The sequence below is a fragment of the Saccopteryx bilineata genome, chromosome 1, assembly GCF_036850765.1.
Source record: "Saccopteryx bilineata isolate mSacBil1 chromosome 1, mSacBil1_pri_phased_curated, whole genome shotgun sequence".
Lineage (NCBI taxonomy): Eukaryota > Metazoa > Chordata > Mammalia > Chiroptera > Emballonuridae > Saccopteryx > Saccopteryx bilineata.
Window position 1 is genome coordinate 86,084,456 of NC_089490.1, and position 13,259 is coordinate 86,097,714.

The following is a 13,259-nucleotide window of genomic DNA, read 5'->3' on the forward strand; positions in this document are numbered from 1 at the left end:
CAAGGAGCCATCCTCAGCGCCTGGGCCATCTTTGCTCCAATGGAGCTTTGGCTGTGGGAGGGGAAGAGACAGAGAGGAAGGAGGGGGTGGGGGTGGAGAAGCAAATGGGTGCTTCTCCTATGTGCCCTGGCCGGGAATCAAACCCGGATGCCCCGCACGCCAGGCTGACGCTCTACCGCTGAGCTAACCGGCCAGGGCCTGTCCCATTACATTTTAACCATACTGACATGAGCCAGAAGCGAGGACGATGACAACAGAATAATTTGTAAAAGCTAACATTTGTCGAGCCCTTGCTATGTGCCAGTCCTAAATGCTTGATGTGATTCTTTCCACATCCTTCCTACAGCCCTTTGGGACCCTGCAGCAGTAACAGAAGCTAGCTCTCCATGTACTGTTCAACCCTCACACTTGAGAGCACAGGCCACCAGCTCGAATGGAACATCCCAAATATTCCTGCCTGTCCGCAGAGCTGGTCCGGGTGGGAGATGCTCATTCTGATGTGGGATTCATCCTTGGTGGGCCACACCTGCTCTGTCTACTGCTGTCTACCTGTGATAAGGAGTCAGAGCAGCAATCTGGTGTGCGAAGAGCTGTCCTTGCCGCAGACTACCCACCTTTGCACAGGTAGTAGGAGCCCACAAAGCTAGTCTTGGTGGGTCGGGGCCGGATCCGCTTCCAGGTCTGGTCCTCGGAGCTCCGGAGCCGGCCTAGCAGGATGTCCCGCTTACACTTATGCTCCAGGCCCTCACGGTAGGTGTAGTCCCCTGCCCTGGGGCCTGTGGGTGCAGAGTGGAGAGGGACTAGAATTCTGGAAGCAGAACTGAAGAGTAATGGCTGGTGGGCCCAAGCAGTGGGAACTGGTCTCCCTGCCTAAAAATCTACCTCCTTCACCTGGGCCTCCGACACATCCTCCCCTGCTAAATGTTCTCTAGGGCCTAGGTTGAAGGGAAGTCCTTCAAGGATCCCCTTCTCAGCATCCTCCCCCTTTCTACCACCCTGGCTCTCTAGTGAGCCTGAGCATTTCAGGATTTCCCTAGAATGACCTATGAAGACAGTGTCTGGCAGAGAGCAGAGCTCCACCAGGCCCTCCCCTCCTTTTACTGTCCCAAATGATACTGCCTGGATTCACCCTCCCTCCCTTGCTTCTTTTCCTCTTCCTGGTCCTCTCAAATCTTCACTCCTCTCCCTGGACAATGGAGTGCAGTGATCTTCTTAGAGAGATCAAGAGGAAATGGCTCTTGTGGGGACCACCTGTCATCTGGCTGCCAGCACCAGGTGTGCCCTGGCTCTCTCTCAGTGCAGGCGGCAGGGGTCATGTGGATGAGGGATGCAGTCAGGGAAGAACTTCCTCATAGGCACAGCCATCCGACAAGACAGCATTCTGCTCTCTGTCCGCACAGGTCCACTGGAGCTCTGGTGGCATGACTCTCAGTCAGGGGTGGCATGTGCGTGTGTGTGTGTGTGTGTGTGTGGGGGGGAAGATTGGCAGGGAGGTCTTGCAGTGGGCGGTTGACAGCAACTGGATAACCTACCTCTAAGGTCTTGTAGATTCTAATACCCCTGAGATGGAGAATTCTAGACTGCTAAGATTTTTAACCCTGGTGTCTCAGGAAAATATCATTCTAAAACTTCAGGATTGTGGGATGCTGGCAAATAAAACAGTGAGTCTTAGAGTCTAGAATTCTGAAATTCTAGATGTGCTGAAAATGATCTACCAGACTTGGGCATCTATTCTGAATTGCTTCTATCATCTCCTTTGGACCTGGGGACTGGGAGATGAGAAAATGCCTTTCCCAAACCCCTTTGCCCCCTGAATGCAGGGCAGGTTTGAATCGACCCAGTGAGATGCACTCAGAGGTGGAATGTGGACAGGGTGGGTGGCACCTCCTCTGGCAGGTGCGTTTCTGTAGCAGCCAGCTGGACTGTGCATTCCACAGCCAGGTGCCAGCCTCTGGCCTGCAGGATGGTCATGATTCTCACTAGCAGTGCCAGCAGCACCCCCACCCTGTCCTTTGAGCCCCCAACTCCCATATTATATCCCTGTCTGCTCGAAATCCCCACTAGAATTCTGTCATTCTGGGATTCTCCTGAGATTCCCAGTATCTCTGGACAGAGGGACAGAGTATGAAGGTATAACATTACCTGTTTTGGGGTAGCAGAGTTGGCAGGCTTGCTTGAACTCATGGGTGGCAGCCAAGGGGTTCTTGATGAGCAAGGCGGTGTTGGGCATGGAGGGCTCTGGCTGTGACAAGAGGAAGTTGACCATCTTGGGTAATGAATGATGGTTGGAGCCACCAGGGCCAGCCTGGGCACCAGAAGTGGGGGGCTCTATGATCCTCCCACCATCCCACCCAAGAGCAGAGCTGTAGCCCAGGGCCCTTCCTCTTCCTCTTTCCTACTGGCTGGGGAGCTTCTTATAACATAATGCAAGAATCCAGAACATCAGGACTGGACCAGCCTATTGAGGGTGCGTGCGTACCAGTATCTTGGCCTAGAACTGTTCCTTGTGTAAAAGCCCAACATGAAAGCAAATAAACGGGAGTGGCCCCAATTGGGACCCACGCACATGCTGTCCCCCAGCCTCTATCTCCCAAGCCCCCATGGCATCAACAGACAGGGAAGAAGGCAAAACTAAGAGAGGCTAAGTGACTTCCTGTGACTACTCAGCTAGTGTCCAGGCTGAGACATGAGTTCAGGCTGCCTAACTCCTGGTCAAGTGCTTTCCTATACTCAGAACCTGGCTGAGTCCCAAAACCAGGGATGTTACCCCAGGGAAGTTACTGAGCCCCCTGAGCCTCAATGTCCTCACTCAAATATGCCCTTTGCTTACCCTCCCAGCACACATTTTAGAAGGGCCAGGAGAGACCATCTCTGGCCTGTCTGCTCTGAGGGGTCCTCTTTGGGGGTGTAGCCCTTTCTACCAGGCAGAGGGCTCACCCCCAATCTGGAGCCCCCAACCACTCACCCTCCACCCCCGGGAGGGCACAGGATGCTCAGTCACCGATCCTTGCCAAATCACTCACCGACGGGGCTGGTTTCTGAGTACCGCTTGGGGGACGATGGTCCTGTGAATTGGTGTCCTCTGGGCAAGAAGACATGGGGTCACCATCCTACTCTGAAAGACTTTATCCTCCATATTTCTAGCCTAGAGAAACCTCCCAGGCTACACATCTATTTGTGCTCATTCCCTAACTTTACCCCCACGAGAATAGGGAAGCATCCCAGCCTGAACAGATCCTGTGCTTACACCTACTGCACCCCCACTGGCCCCAGGAGAAAGCTGAAGCACTTAAACTTGGCTCACAGGTCCTCCGAAGGCAGCTCGGGTCCTCAGGGTCCCCAACCCACTATCCCTCTTACTCTTCTCATCTGCCTTAGGAGATGTTCCTCCGTCATGCAGGCCTGTGTCAAACTGCTCCCTCTGCTGGCAGACGACCTCTATCAAGAGGCGCCATCACTTCCTCCTGGAAGCCTCCCTTGGCCCAGAGGCTGAGTGAAGCCCTGTGAATTCCCCTCAGCTGTGAGCTCTCTGGGCTAGGTCTGACTGTGGAAAGCTGGTCCCATAAGGGCCCAGATGGGCCTGTTTCCTCTCTGGGTCACTGGCACCCAGCTCAGAGTAGTGGTGAAGGAGCCATGGCTGTGAACCCCTTCCCCTAGCCTTAGGATCATCCCTGTGGATCCCACCAACCTACCAACCCCAGGGTGCTGGGCAGAGAGCTCTAGACCGCAGATCTGCAGTTCTAGACTATCCCAGCTCTGCTGTTTTATCTTGAACAAGATAGCAGCCCCACACCATGCTGAGAGCTGCAGGAAACACAGCATCTCAGAAGACACGGCCCTGGACTGTGACAGGGTGAAAGGACCTGGGCTTTGGCAAAACAGTTATAATCCCAACTCTGCTCTCCAGAGATGGAGCTGTGATGGTTCTTTGCAAACTGTTAAGGATGTGAGGAGTAAATGTGTCCACCCGGGCCTCACCCATGAAGGAGTTGGACTTGTCCAGGGAGCCCTGGGTTGACCCAAAGCTGTCCAAGGCATCCAGCCGGGTCTCTGAGTATGGCAGCAGGTCCAGGGAGTCTAGTGCGGAGCCTGGGGTGTCGAGAGCATCCAGCACAGAGGCAGCCAGCTTCTTGGAGGAGTCCATGACGAGACCAAAGGAGGCAGGGGGCAGTGGGCTGGAGACAGGGATGGACCCACCCACTACAGGTGGCAGCAGTGGAGCCCCACCAGGGAACACAGGTATCAGCTGGGGCAACTCGCTGGGCACACCACTGCAAGGCAGGCCACCCTGGACCAGAGACTGCAAAGTGGAGAACAGAAGGGTCAAAGGGGACTTTGACTGCCTAGATCTAGGCACAGCCAGGCACTGAGGGCAAGCCAAGCCTGTGTCTCAGTCCCAGCCTGACCCATGGGGTGAACCGGGAATCTACTGTCGCGCTGGCTGCATATTCTGAAGCTACATGTCTCTATACCAAGTAGGTCCCTTTCCCTCCTGAGGCCTCAGTTTACCCACCTGTGGCATGGAGACAGGGCTTCCCCTCTACCCATCGTGAGATGTGAGGATGAATGTGATGGGGTCCCAGGTGCAAGAGGGATTCAGGAGAGCAGGAGGAAGGTGGCAGCATGGCTCACCAGTGAGTCCAGGAGGGTGTCCAGCTCAGGACCAAAGACGTCCCCATCAGAGAAGTCATCCAGGCCCTCAGTGCTGGGGAGGGCCCTGTTACTGCTGTCCAAGGGGGCTAGCAGGTCCAGAACATGAGGGAACAGGGGTATTGTAGGGGTGGAGGGCAGGAGGGCCGGGGAGCCTCGCAGGTCCACATAGCAGTCTGTAGGGGAGGGGTGGGCTCATTAGCTGCATGGAGTCCTGCTTGGTAGGAGTGGGGGAGTGTCCCAGGGCCCTGGAGTACTCATCCAATACCTTCCCTCTTTTCCTCAGCTCCTGCCCAGAACCCTGACTGCCCGCCAGCCTGACCCCATTGGCAGAGGCTCACTCACAGAGAAGGAACACCATCATGCAGTTCGAGAGGGTCCTTCAGTCACACAGTATGTCCCTGATGGGCATGGCTCGGTGTCTGAATATCCTACCTCTGGGGTAAGCAGTGCCCTCTCTAAGGGACACTTTTAAAGTAACCATTCCAGCCCTTGCTGGATGGCTCAGTGGTAGAGCGTCGGCCTGGCATGCAGGAGTCCCAGGTTTGATTCCCAGCCAGGGCACACAGGAGAAGTGCCCATCTGCTTCTCCACCCCTCCCCCTCTCCTTCCTCTCTGTCTCTCTTTTCCCCTCCCGCAGCCAAGGATCCATTGGAGCAAAGTTGGCCTGGGTGCTGAGGATGGCTCTATGGCCTCTGCCTCAGGCACTAGAATGCCTCTGGTTGCAACAGAGCAATGCCCCAGATGGGCAGAGCATCGCCCCCTGGTGGGCGTGCCGGGTGGATCCCGGTAGGGCGCATGTAGTAGTCTGTCTGACTGCCTCCCCGTTTCCAACTTCAGAAAAGTACAAAAAAAAAAAAAAGTAATCATTCCTGTAAGCCAGTGACAAAAATTGGGGAGAGGAGGTCTTTGAGAGAGGTGGACTCCCAGCTGGGGGGACTGCAGTGGAGGACATGAGGCCAGTACTACCCCATTGTGAGGCAGCCTCTGCCCTCCCACGCTGGGGGAGTGCTTTCCCACATGGAGGGGGTCTTCCCAAACCCACTATTTGCTCTCATGTTTCAGGAAGTACCCAGGGCAGGGAGCCCTCATGAGCCCTTGTCTGTGGGGCTGGGGCTGAGCCCTTCTCGAGGCCTCATCTCCACCCCGTTCCCTGGCATCAGGGACACTACCTGTTTCGATGTCATCTATGGATCCCAATCCATTGGATGTCCCCTGGGGAGAAGAAGGACATGGTGGGTCAAGCAGATGCAGGTTAGGAAGGCCATGGTGCCCAGCACTCAGGGTGTCACCTGGGCCCAAGTGACTATTGCTGATATTAACCAGAGGACTGGACAGTATGATCAGGAAAGCACCAAAGTGCCACTCCCTGAACCACCAGAGTCCCCTCCCTTAGTTATAGCCCCAGGCTGAGTCAGCTCAGGGGGGATCCCACTGTTGAGTGAAAGCCTGGCAGAGCTTGACTTTGGCTTGCCCAAGTTCCTTGTCTTCTCCGGGCCTGTTTCCTTATATATAAAGTGGAAATAACAGACAGTCACCCCCCTCCTAGGACTGTTATAAGGATGAAATAATTTGACATTTGTACAGAGCTTAGAACTCTACCTGACATACAGAAAGTGATTTACATGTTTGATAAATGTGTAATATGAAATTTTAAATCCAAGCTCTCAGGAGTTGGCCTAGGTGAACTGGGTGTTCTTATTCCTCAGCCTACACATTCCATCCCCGCAATGAGCATGGCTCATCTCCACCTCCAGGCTTGGCCAGGCTGGTCATTCCACGAGCCTGGCACATCTTCCCCTTCTCTAAATCCTGCACAGTCCAGCTGAAGTCCTCCTCCCCTGGAGAGGCTCTGGTTGACCCTATCTCCTCTGTGCTCTCGTGGAGGGCAGCAGGGGGACCAGACCCCCACTGCTGACCACCCCATCCTGTGTTTCAGGAGCAGCAGTAAGAGCACTCAGATGAAGCAGGCACTACCTCAGGCCAGGCCCAGGGCAGCACTTCGCTCCCAGTCAAGTTCAGGCCCTGGTTTGGTGCCCTGCAAGGTCTTCTGACAGAGAGATGTCAGTATTGAGAAGCTGCCACTCACATGTCAGAGTGGCCATCGGACTTGGGAGCCTGCCCTGAGCCCATCCCCTCGGCCTCTGCACCCTTGACCCTGTGCACAGAGCCCCTCCTCACACAGAGCCTGTCCCAGGCACAGAGCAAACACATGCAGTTCCATCTCTCAGGGTATGCTTGGCCATCAGAGACAAGCTGAGCAAACAAGCCTATTATGTTGGATCAGAGAGCTGCTACACTTACAGTAAGTATATAAAATATTTGATGGGACTGACCAGGTGGTGGCACAGTGAATAGAGCGTTGGACTGGGACCCAGAGGACCCAGATTCAAGACCCCGAGGTCACCACCTTGAGCAGGGGCTCATCTGGCTTGAGCGTGCTGTTGCTGTCTTGAGTGTGGGACATGACCCCATAGTCACTGGCTTGAGCCCAAAGGTTGCTGGCTTGAGCAAGGGGTTACTTGGTCTGCTGAAGGCCCATGGTCAAGGCACATATGAGAAAGCAATCAATGAACAACTAAGGTGGCACAATATAGAATTGATGCTTCTCATCTCTCTCCCTTCTTGTCTGTCTGTCCCTCTCTCTGACTCTCTTTCCATCTGTCAAAAAATATATACACTATATTTGGGGTGGTGGTGGTCAGATGAAGTCTCTAGAAATAGCTGTGCTTCTCCTTGCTCAGCGCTGGGGCTTCCCAGGCCTGACAGGACAAGGTCACCTTCTCAGTCCCCTGCCCACCACCTAGCTCCAGCCCATCTCTCTAGGTTTGTCTCTCCCTGCCAACTAGCGACACACTTAGCAACAAAGGTCTACAGAGTACCTCCTTTCTGGAAGGCACTGTGCTGGGAGCCTTCCCATATGACCCACTAGAATCCTATAGTCACCACAAGATGGCAGGTAGCAGCACCTCTCTGAGAGTGGAGGAGCCCCCTCAGATAAGGGGTACACTCAGGACCTGAACCAAAACACAAGAAGCTACAGAGGGTAGAGTCTTCTGAAGCCCACGGGGAGAGCTGGTCTTGTGGTCTGGGCATGTATTTCCCTCGCCTGCCTCTCGGCCTTTGCTCAAGCTGTTATCCTGTTATTCCCTCCTCTCCACCTGCTGGAATCCTGCCAACCTGACTCTGTGAAGTCCTCTCCACTGTGGCTGCTTCAGGCTCCATATGTTCCTAGAATTCATGGCCCTCCATGCTTCTTGCTCCCCACGCTGCCAAGAAGCAGTTCTGGCACAGAGACCATGCCCAACTCCCAGGTTGTAAGAAGCTTCCTGTGGGGACAGACCATGCTGTCTCCACTAGGCACACATGTGGAATGACTGGATGCATCGGACCCCGAGGCTGGAGTGTCCTGAAGAAATCCCAGCAGCCTAGGCTCACACCCAGTGCAAGTGTGTATAGCTTCCAGAATGTCAGGGATCTGGCTGTGTGCATGTGTGCGCGCGCACAGCACTATGCTGGCACACTGAGGCAGGATCTGACCTGGTCTTCCCCTCTGCAAAGTCTACTCTGCTTGGATTTCTCACAGACCGCCATTCCATGACCAGTCCTGGCCTTTGTGCATGTGGTGGGGGCTCCAGCAAGGTTGCACAGATAGGCAAATGGTTTGCCAGGATCTGGAATGCCAATGGCATGGCATCATTTGTGGTTTTCTGGCTGCAGACTCATTGGATACAAAGGGCTGGCCCTTGGGTAGCTAGGTATTCTACCTACATTTGCTGAAGCCTTTTAGCCATGGTCATTCAGTCATTCAACAAATATTCTTTGAGCACCAACTGTGCCCACCAAGTAGAACTTTTCTTGCTATGAACAGATGCTATTATCACATACTCGCTCACTAGCCTATGAGGACCCTGGAGGCACCCCCTCCCCCCCCATGGCCCCTAGAAGAAAGCTATGAGCTGGGCTGGAATGGGATGGGAGTGAGCACCAATGCTGACTCGGGCACCATGAACTGGTTTCCCAGGCCTGCTCTCATTTCATCCAAGCTACCACCCTGGGAACTAAGGACAAATGTCTCTATTTTAGAGAGGCTGCTAGGCTCAGAGAGGTGCCATGATTTCCTTTTGGTCATGACACCAGTGAGCACAGATCTGGCCCATCTGACTCTAGAATGGTGCCATGCAGAGGCACAGACCAGAGGAGCCCACAGTCCCTGCTCTGGAATGAGCTTCTTGCTCTCAAATGAGTTTCCCATGAAGCCAAGGACATACACGCACACATGTCATCCAATGCATACATAGAAGGAGGTGAGGATATAAAAGGAGGCTGGAACCAGATGGTGGTGGGGCCGAAAAGCCACACTCAAGTGTTTAGATGTTGATTAATCATATTACTTTTTTTTTAATTTTATTTATTTATTTTTTACAGAGACAGAGAGTGAGTCAGAGAGAGGGATAGACAGGGACAGACAGACAGACAGGAACGGAGAGAGATGAGAAGCATCAATCATTAGTTTTTCATTGCACGTTGCAACACCTTAGTTGTTCATTGATTGCCCTCTCATATGTGCCTTGACCGCGGGCCTTCAGCAGACCGAGTAACCCCTTGCTGGAGCCAGCGACCTTGGGTTCAAGCTGGTGGGCTTTTTGCTCAAACCAGATGACCCTGCACTCAAGCTGGCGACCTCAGGGCCTCGAACCTGGGTCCTCTGCATCCCAGTCCGACGCTCTATCCACTGCGCCACTGCCTGGTCAGGCTCATATTACTTTTAAACAGATACTTTAATAACTACTGAGCCTGCCTGACCAGTACTGTAGCCTCACAGTCAAGACACATATGAGAAAGCAATCAATGAACAACTAAAGTGCCACAACAAAAAATTGATGATTTATGCTTCTCATCTCTCTCTGTTCCTGTCTGTCTGTCCCTATCTGTCCCTCTCTCTGTCTCTGTAAAAAAAAATAAAAATAAATAATAATAAAAATTATCTTCTAAATGGAGAATCATTGCTTTCCCAACATTCTTATGATGAGGACACAGCTCCTCACCAGGCACTAGGTGTTTTCGCTTCTGTCTACTGTTACAGCCAAAATGGGGACTTGCCTCTCTTCCACTTGGTCCCTCCCACATTCCAAGTTCCTCCTAGTCTCAGGGCCTTTGCACAGACCTTCCCCTCTGTCTGGAATGATATTTTACTCATACATCCTGCCCCGCCTACTCCTTAACCTTTGGGTCTCAGTTTGAAGGTCACTGATGTCCAGTTTAAATCAGGCCTTCCATTTCCTATGGTCCATGGCTCCCCACATTCTGCTTTTATAGATCTCATCATGATTTATAACCAGAAACAATTAGGCTAGTGTCCATCTGCCCTGGGAGCTCTTTGAGCGTAGAAACCATACTTACTTGGTTCATCATATACCCAGCCCCAAGCTCAGTCCCTGCCAAGTGCTGGATAAGCTCAGACAAGTCACCTAACTTCTCGGTGCCTATCTCTCTTTGTTATAGGGGGGAAACAGTACCTCCTTTAAGGCATTGTTGTGAAATTATTTTGGACTGTTTATTTATCACTCATTCATTCACTGCTATGTTCTGAATGTTTATCTCCCTCAAATCCCTATGTAGAAATTCTAACCCCAAAGTGATGGTTTGAGGACTTTGGGAGCCTCACAGGTCATGAGAGTAGAGTCCTCATTAATGGGATTAGAAACCCCATAGAGATCCCTTTCCCCTTCTGCCCTCTGAAGTTACAACTAAAAGGTGCTATCGATAATTCTGAAAGTGGGTGTTCACCAGACACCCAATCTGCCAGCACTTTGATCTTGCACATCTCAGTCCCCAAAACAGAGAGAGATAATAATCTGTTTCTTATAAATCACCCAGTCTATAGTCTATGGCATTTGTTATAGCGGCCTGAGCTAAGACATCACTTACTTTTTTTTTTTTTTTTTTTTAATTTTTTACAGAGGCAGAGATAGACAGGGACAGACAGACAGGAACGGAGAGAGATGAGAAGCATCAATCATCAGTTTCTCGTTGCGCATTGCGACTTCTTAGTTGTTCATTGATTGCTTTCTCACATGTGCCTTGACCGTGGGCCTTCAGCAGACCGAGTAACCCCCTGCTGGAGCCAGCGACCTTGGGTCCAAGCTGGTGAGCTCTTTGCTCAAGCCAGATGAGCCCGCGCTCAAGCTGGCGACCTCGGGGTCTCGAACCTGGGTCCTTCCGCATCCCAGTCCGAAGCTCTATCCACTGCGCCACCACCTGGTCAGGCACTTACTTTTTTTTTTTTTGAACAGTCAGTATGTGTGAGGCTAATAATTTCTGGTTACAGACTATGATGAGTGATGGCTACAAACCAGATGAGATCACATCTGCCTCCCTTGCAAAGACATGTCTAACTCAGCTCTGGCACAGCAGCCAGCCCAGGGTTTAGAAAGGGTTCCCTGTGATGTGTTGAGTGAATTAACGAAAGTGCTCTAATGCCCTGGAGGGATGGAGACCTGCTGCTGCCTTGCTGTGTGACACTGGCCAAGGCCCTTGACCACTCTGTGCCTCAATCTCCCTTATATATAATAAGAAGGCAAGATATACGCTCCATCAGTACTTATAACTTGTTCCTTATCTTCCAGAAAGCCTCCAAGTCTACCAAGTAGTTCATGTGCTGAGAGGTGTGGGAGTCCTGTGTGTGTTGAGCCTTGCCACTACCCCAGGATAAGGCCCGCATGGTCAAGCCCCAATCACCTTTCTTTCTACTTCCTTATCCCCATCCTTCCTGCTGCCATTGTTTCCCTTCTCAGAGGTACATAGGCTATCCCTGGCGGTTCCCTTGCAGGGACCACTTCCACCATCAGCAACTCTAGCCTGCCCCATATTTTGCCTCTGTGGTCACAGGAGGCACCTCTTGGGAGATGGAGAGCTGTGCATCCCAAAGCTGTGCTCATAAGCCTGACACAGGCCTAGGCTATCAGTCAACTCCTCTTCTTAGAGCAGGTAACTTGCTCATAGCAGTAGGACAAGGATAGATTGAGGCCAACCCTTCAGTCTGATGCCCCTGCACCTGCTGCCTGAGGTCATTTATACCCCAGAGAGTGAATTCAAAGCTCTCACAATGGCTGAACCACGATAGGTTGTTCCTAGAGGTGGGGAGGGAGGCTTGGGGTCCTGGCCCCATCCTACCTGATCTGCCACACCAGCTGCAGTGCCGTTATTGAGCAGAGAAAAGGTTTCCAATTCCTGCCAGAGATTGGAGAAAGGTGGGAAGAGATGAAAAATCTGGAAAGATGGTAAGGGTCCCCTCAGCCAGGGCAGCAAAGGGGCCCTAACACAGGCAATCGGGGTCTGTATGATGCCCTCTAGGGTTCCCTGCCCCCAGGCCTGCCAGGAGTCACTTGCACTCTTTCTGGGTCAGATTAGGGTCTTCTTCCTGCAACCATGACCTGAACAGAGAACTTGAAGCACACATTCCTAATGTGTGCCAGGCAGGCACTGTACCAGGTGTCATCTCATTCTCTCGTTTTGGTCCTCCCACGAACCTTCTGAGAGGGGCATGATCATCCCACATTCCAGGTGCAGAACATTAGGTGGAGAGAAAACTAACTTGCTCGAGGTCACAGCAGACTCCACAGCCATGCCCTTTCTGCATGCAGCTTCCTGACACACAGTAGGTGCCCAGTGAACATAACATGGATTTGAATAAACCAAACAGATACCAACAAATATTACCATGCAGGGGTTATTTGAGGACATAAGGCTAAAGGATGCCACTGTCAACTCAGGCCATCTCTGGGATGTTAAAGTAACTCAGGGCAGGGGAGGGAGTAGGTTTTAACAGCTGGTGTCTAAGGTAAACTGGAAGCTTTGGCTGGTTTTTCCTTTCCCTAAAGGTTCTGAAAGTTGTTCCAGGGCTTTAAGCCAAAGAGAGGTAAGATAACATCCTGTAACTCCCCTCTGTCCTGGCCTGGCTCTGGCCACCCTCGCCTACTTCTCCCAAAAGGCGCCTGGTCCCCCTCTTAAGATCTCCCCAGCTCCAACCCTGCCGACCACCCAGCACACAGAGCCCACCTACCTGGGGCCTCTTATATGCCTTCCGAACTCGCAGCCCAAGCTTCTGAGCCAGCTCCTGACCAAGCTGAGTTACACTGTCATCCTGGGAAGACACAGGGCAGAGCAGGTTAGTTTGCCTGGCTCATGGAGCTGTGCTGCGGACACCTGCAAGGCAGGCCTGCTGTCACCCCATGTTACGGACAAGGAAGGAAGCCCCTAGGAGGGGACACCAGCTCCCAAGTCATATAGCTAGAAGCTGAGAAGTGCTTTGTTCAAGTTTCTGTTTTTCCTTTTATTTGGGGGAAGGGAAAGGAATAATTTGTTTATTTTAATGTTATATATTTTTATTTTCATAATTCAGCAAGTAATAGTATCACTGTGGAGGCTGAAATGTGAGAGCAAATGCTCCTCGGGCTCATTCCACCCTCACCCTTGGCTCCTCCCCAGAGGAAGCATGGTTTGTGGCTCTAATGTGTTCCTTATAGGTCTTTTCCAGGAATTTACAGACATGCATATACCTATAGAGAATAGTTTTTTCCCTTTCTTTCTCCTTTCCTCCCTTAATT

At 52.2% G+C, this 13,259-nt stretch overlaps 1 protein-coding gene across 4 annotated transcripts in view; it reads right to left on the reverse strand.

Annotated features, from left to right (window-relative positions):
• The window catches only part of ZC3H7B (zinc finger CCCH-type containing 7B), a 53,636-nt gene that overhangs the window by 16,040 nt on the left and 24,337 nt on the right, over positions 1-13,259 (reverse strand). For 3 of the 4 annotated variants that reach the window (XM_066257028.1, XM_066257019.1, XM_066257039.1), the window contains 8 exons: positions 12,716-12,796; positions 11,827-11,883; positions 5,823-5,865; positions 4,633-4,826; positions 3,979-4,300; positions 3,024-3,082; positions 2,143-2,242; positions 615-776 (listed from right to left, as the gene is read on the reverse strand). In XM_066257028.1, coding sequence (XP_066113125.1) covers positions 615-776; positions 2,143-2,242; positions 3,024-3,082; positions 3,979-4,300; positions 4,633-4,826; positions 5,823-5,865; positions 11,827-11,883; positions 12,716-12,796 — 1,018 coding nt within the window. The remainder of the gene's footprint in view (positions 1-614; positions 777-2,142; positions 2,243-3,023; positions 3,083-3,978; positions 4,301-4,632; positions 4,827-5,822; positions 5,866-11,826; positions 11,884-12,715; positions 12,797-13,259) is intronic. The other variant, XM_066257047.1, reaches the window with a different exon arrangement.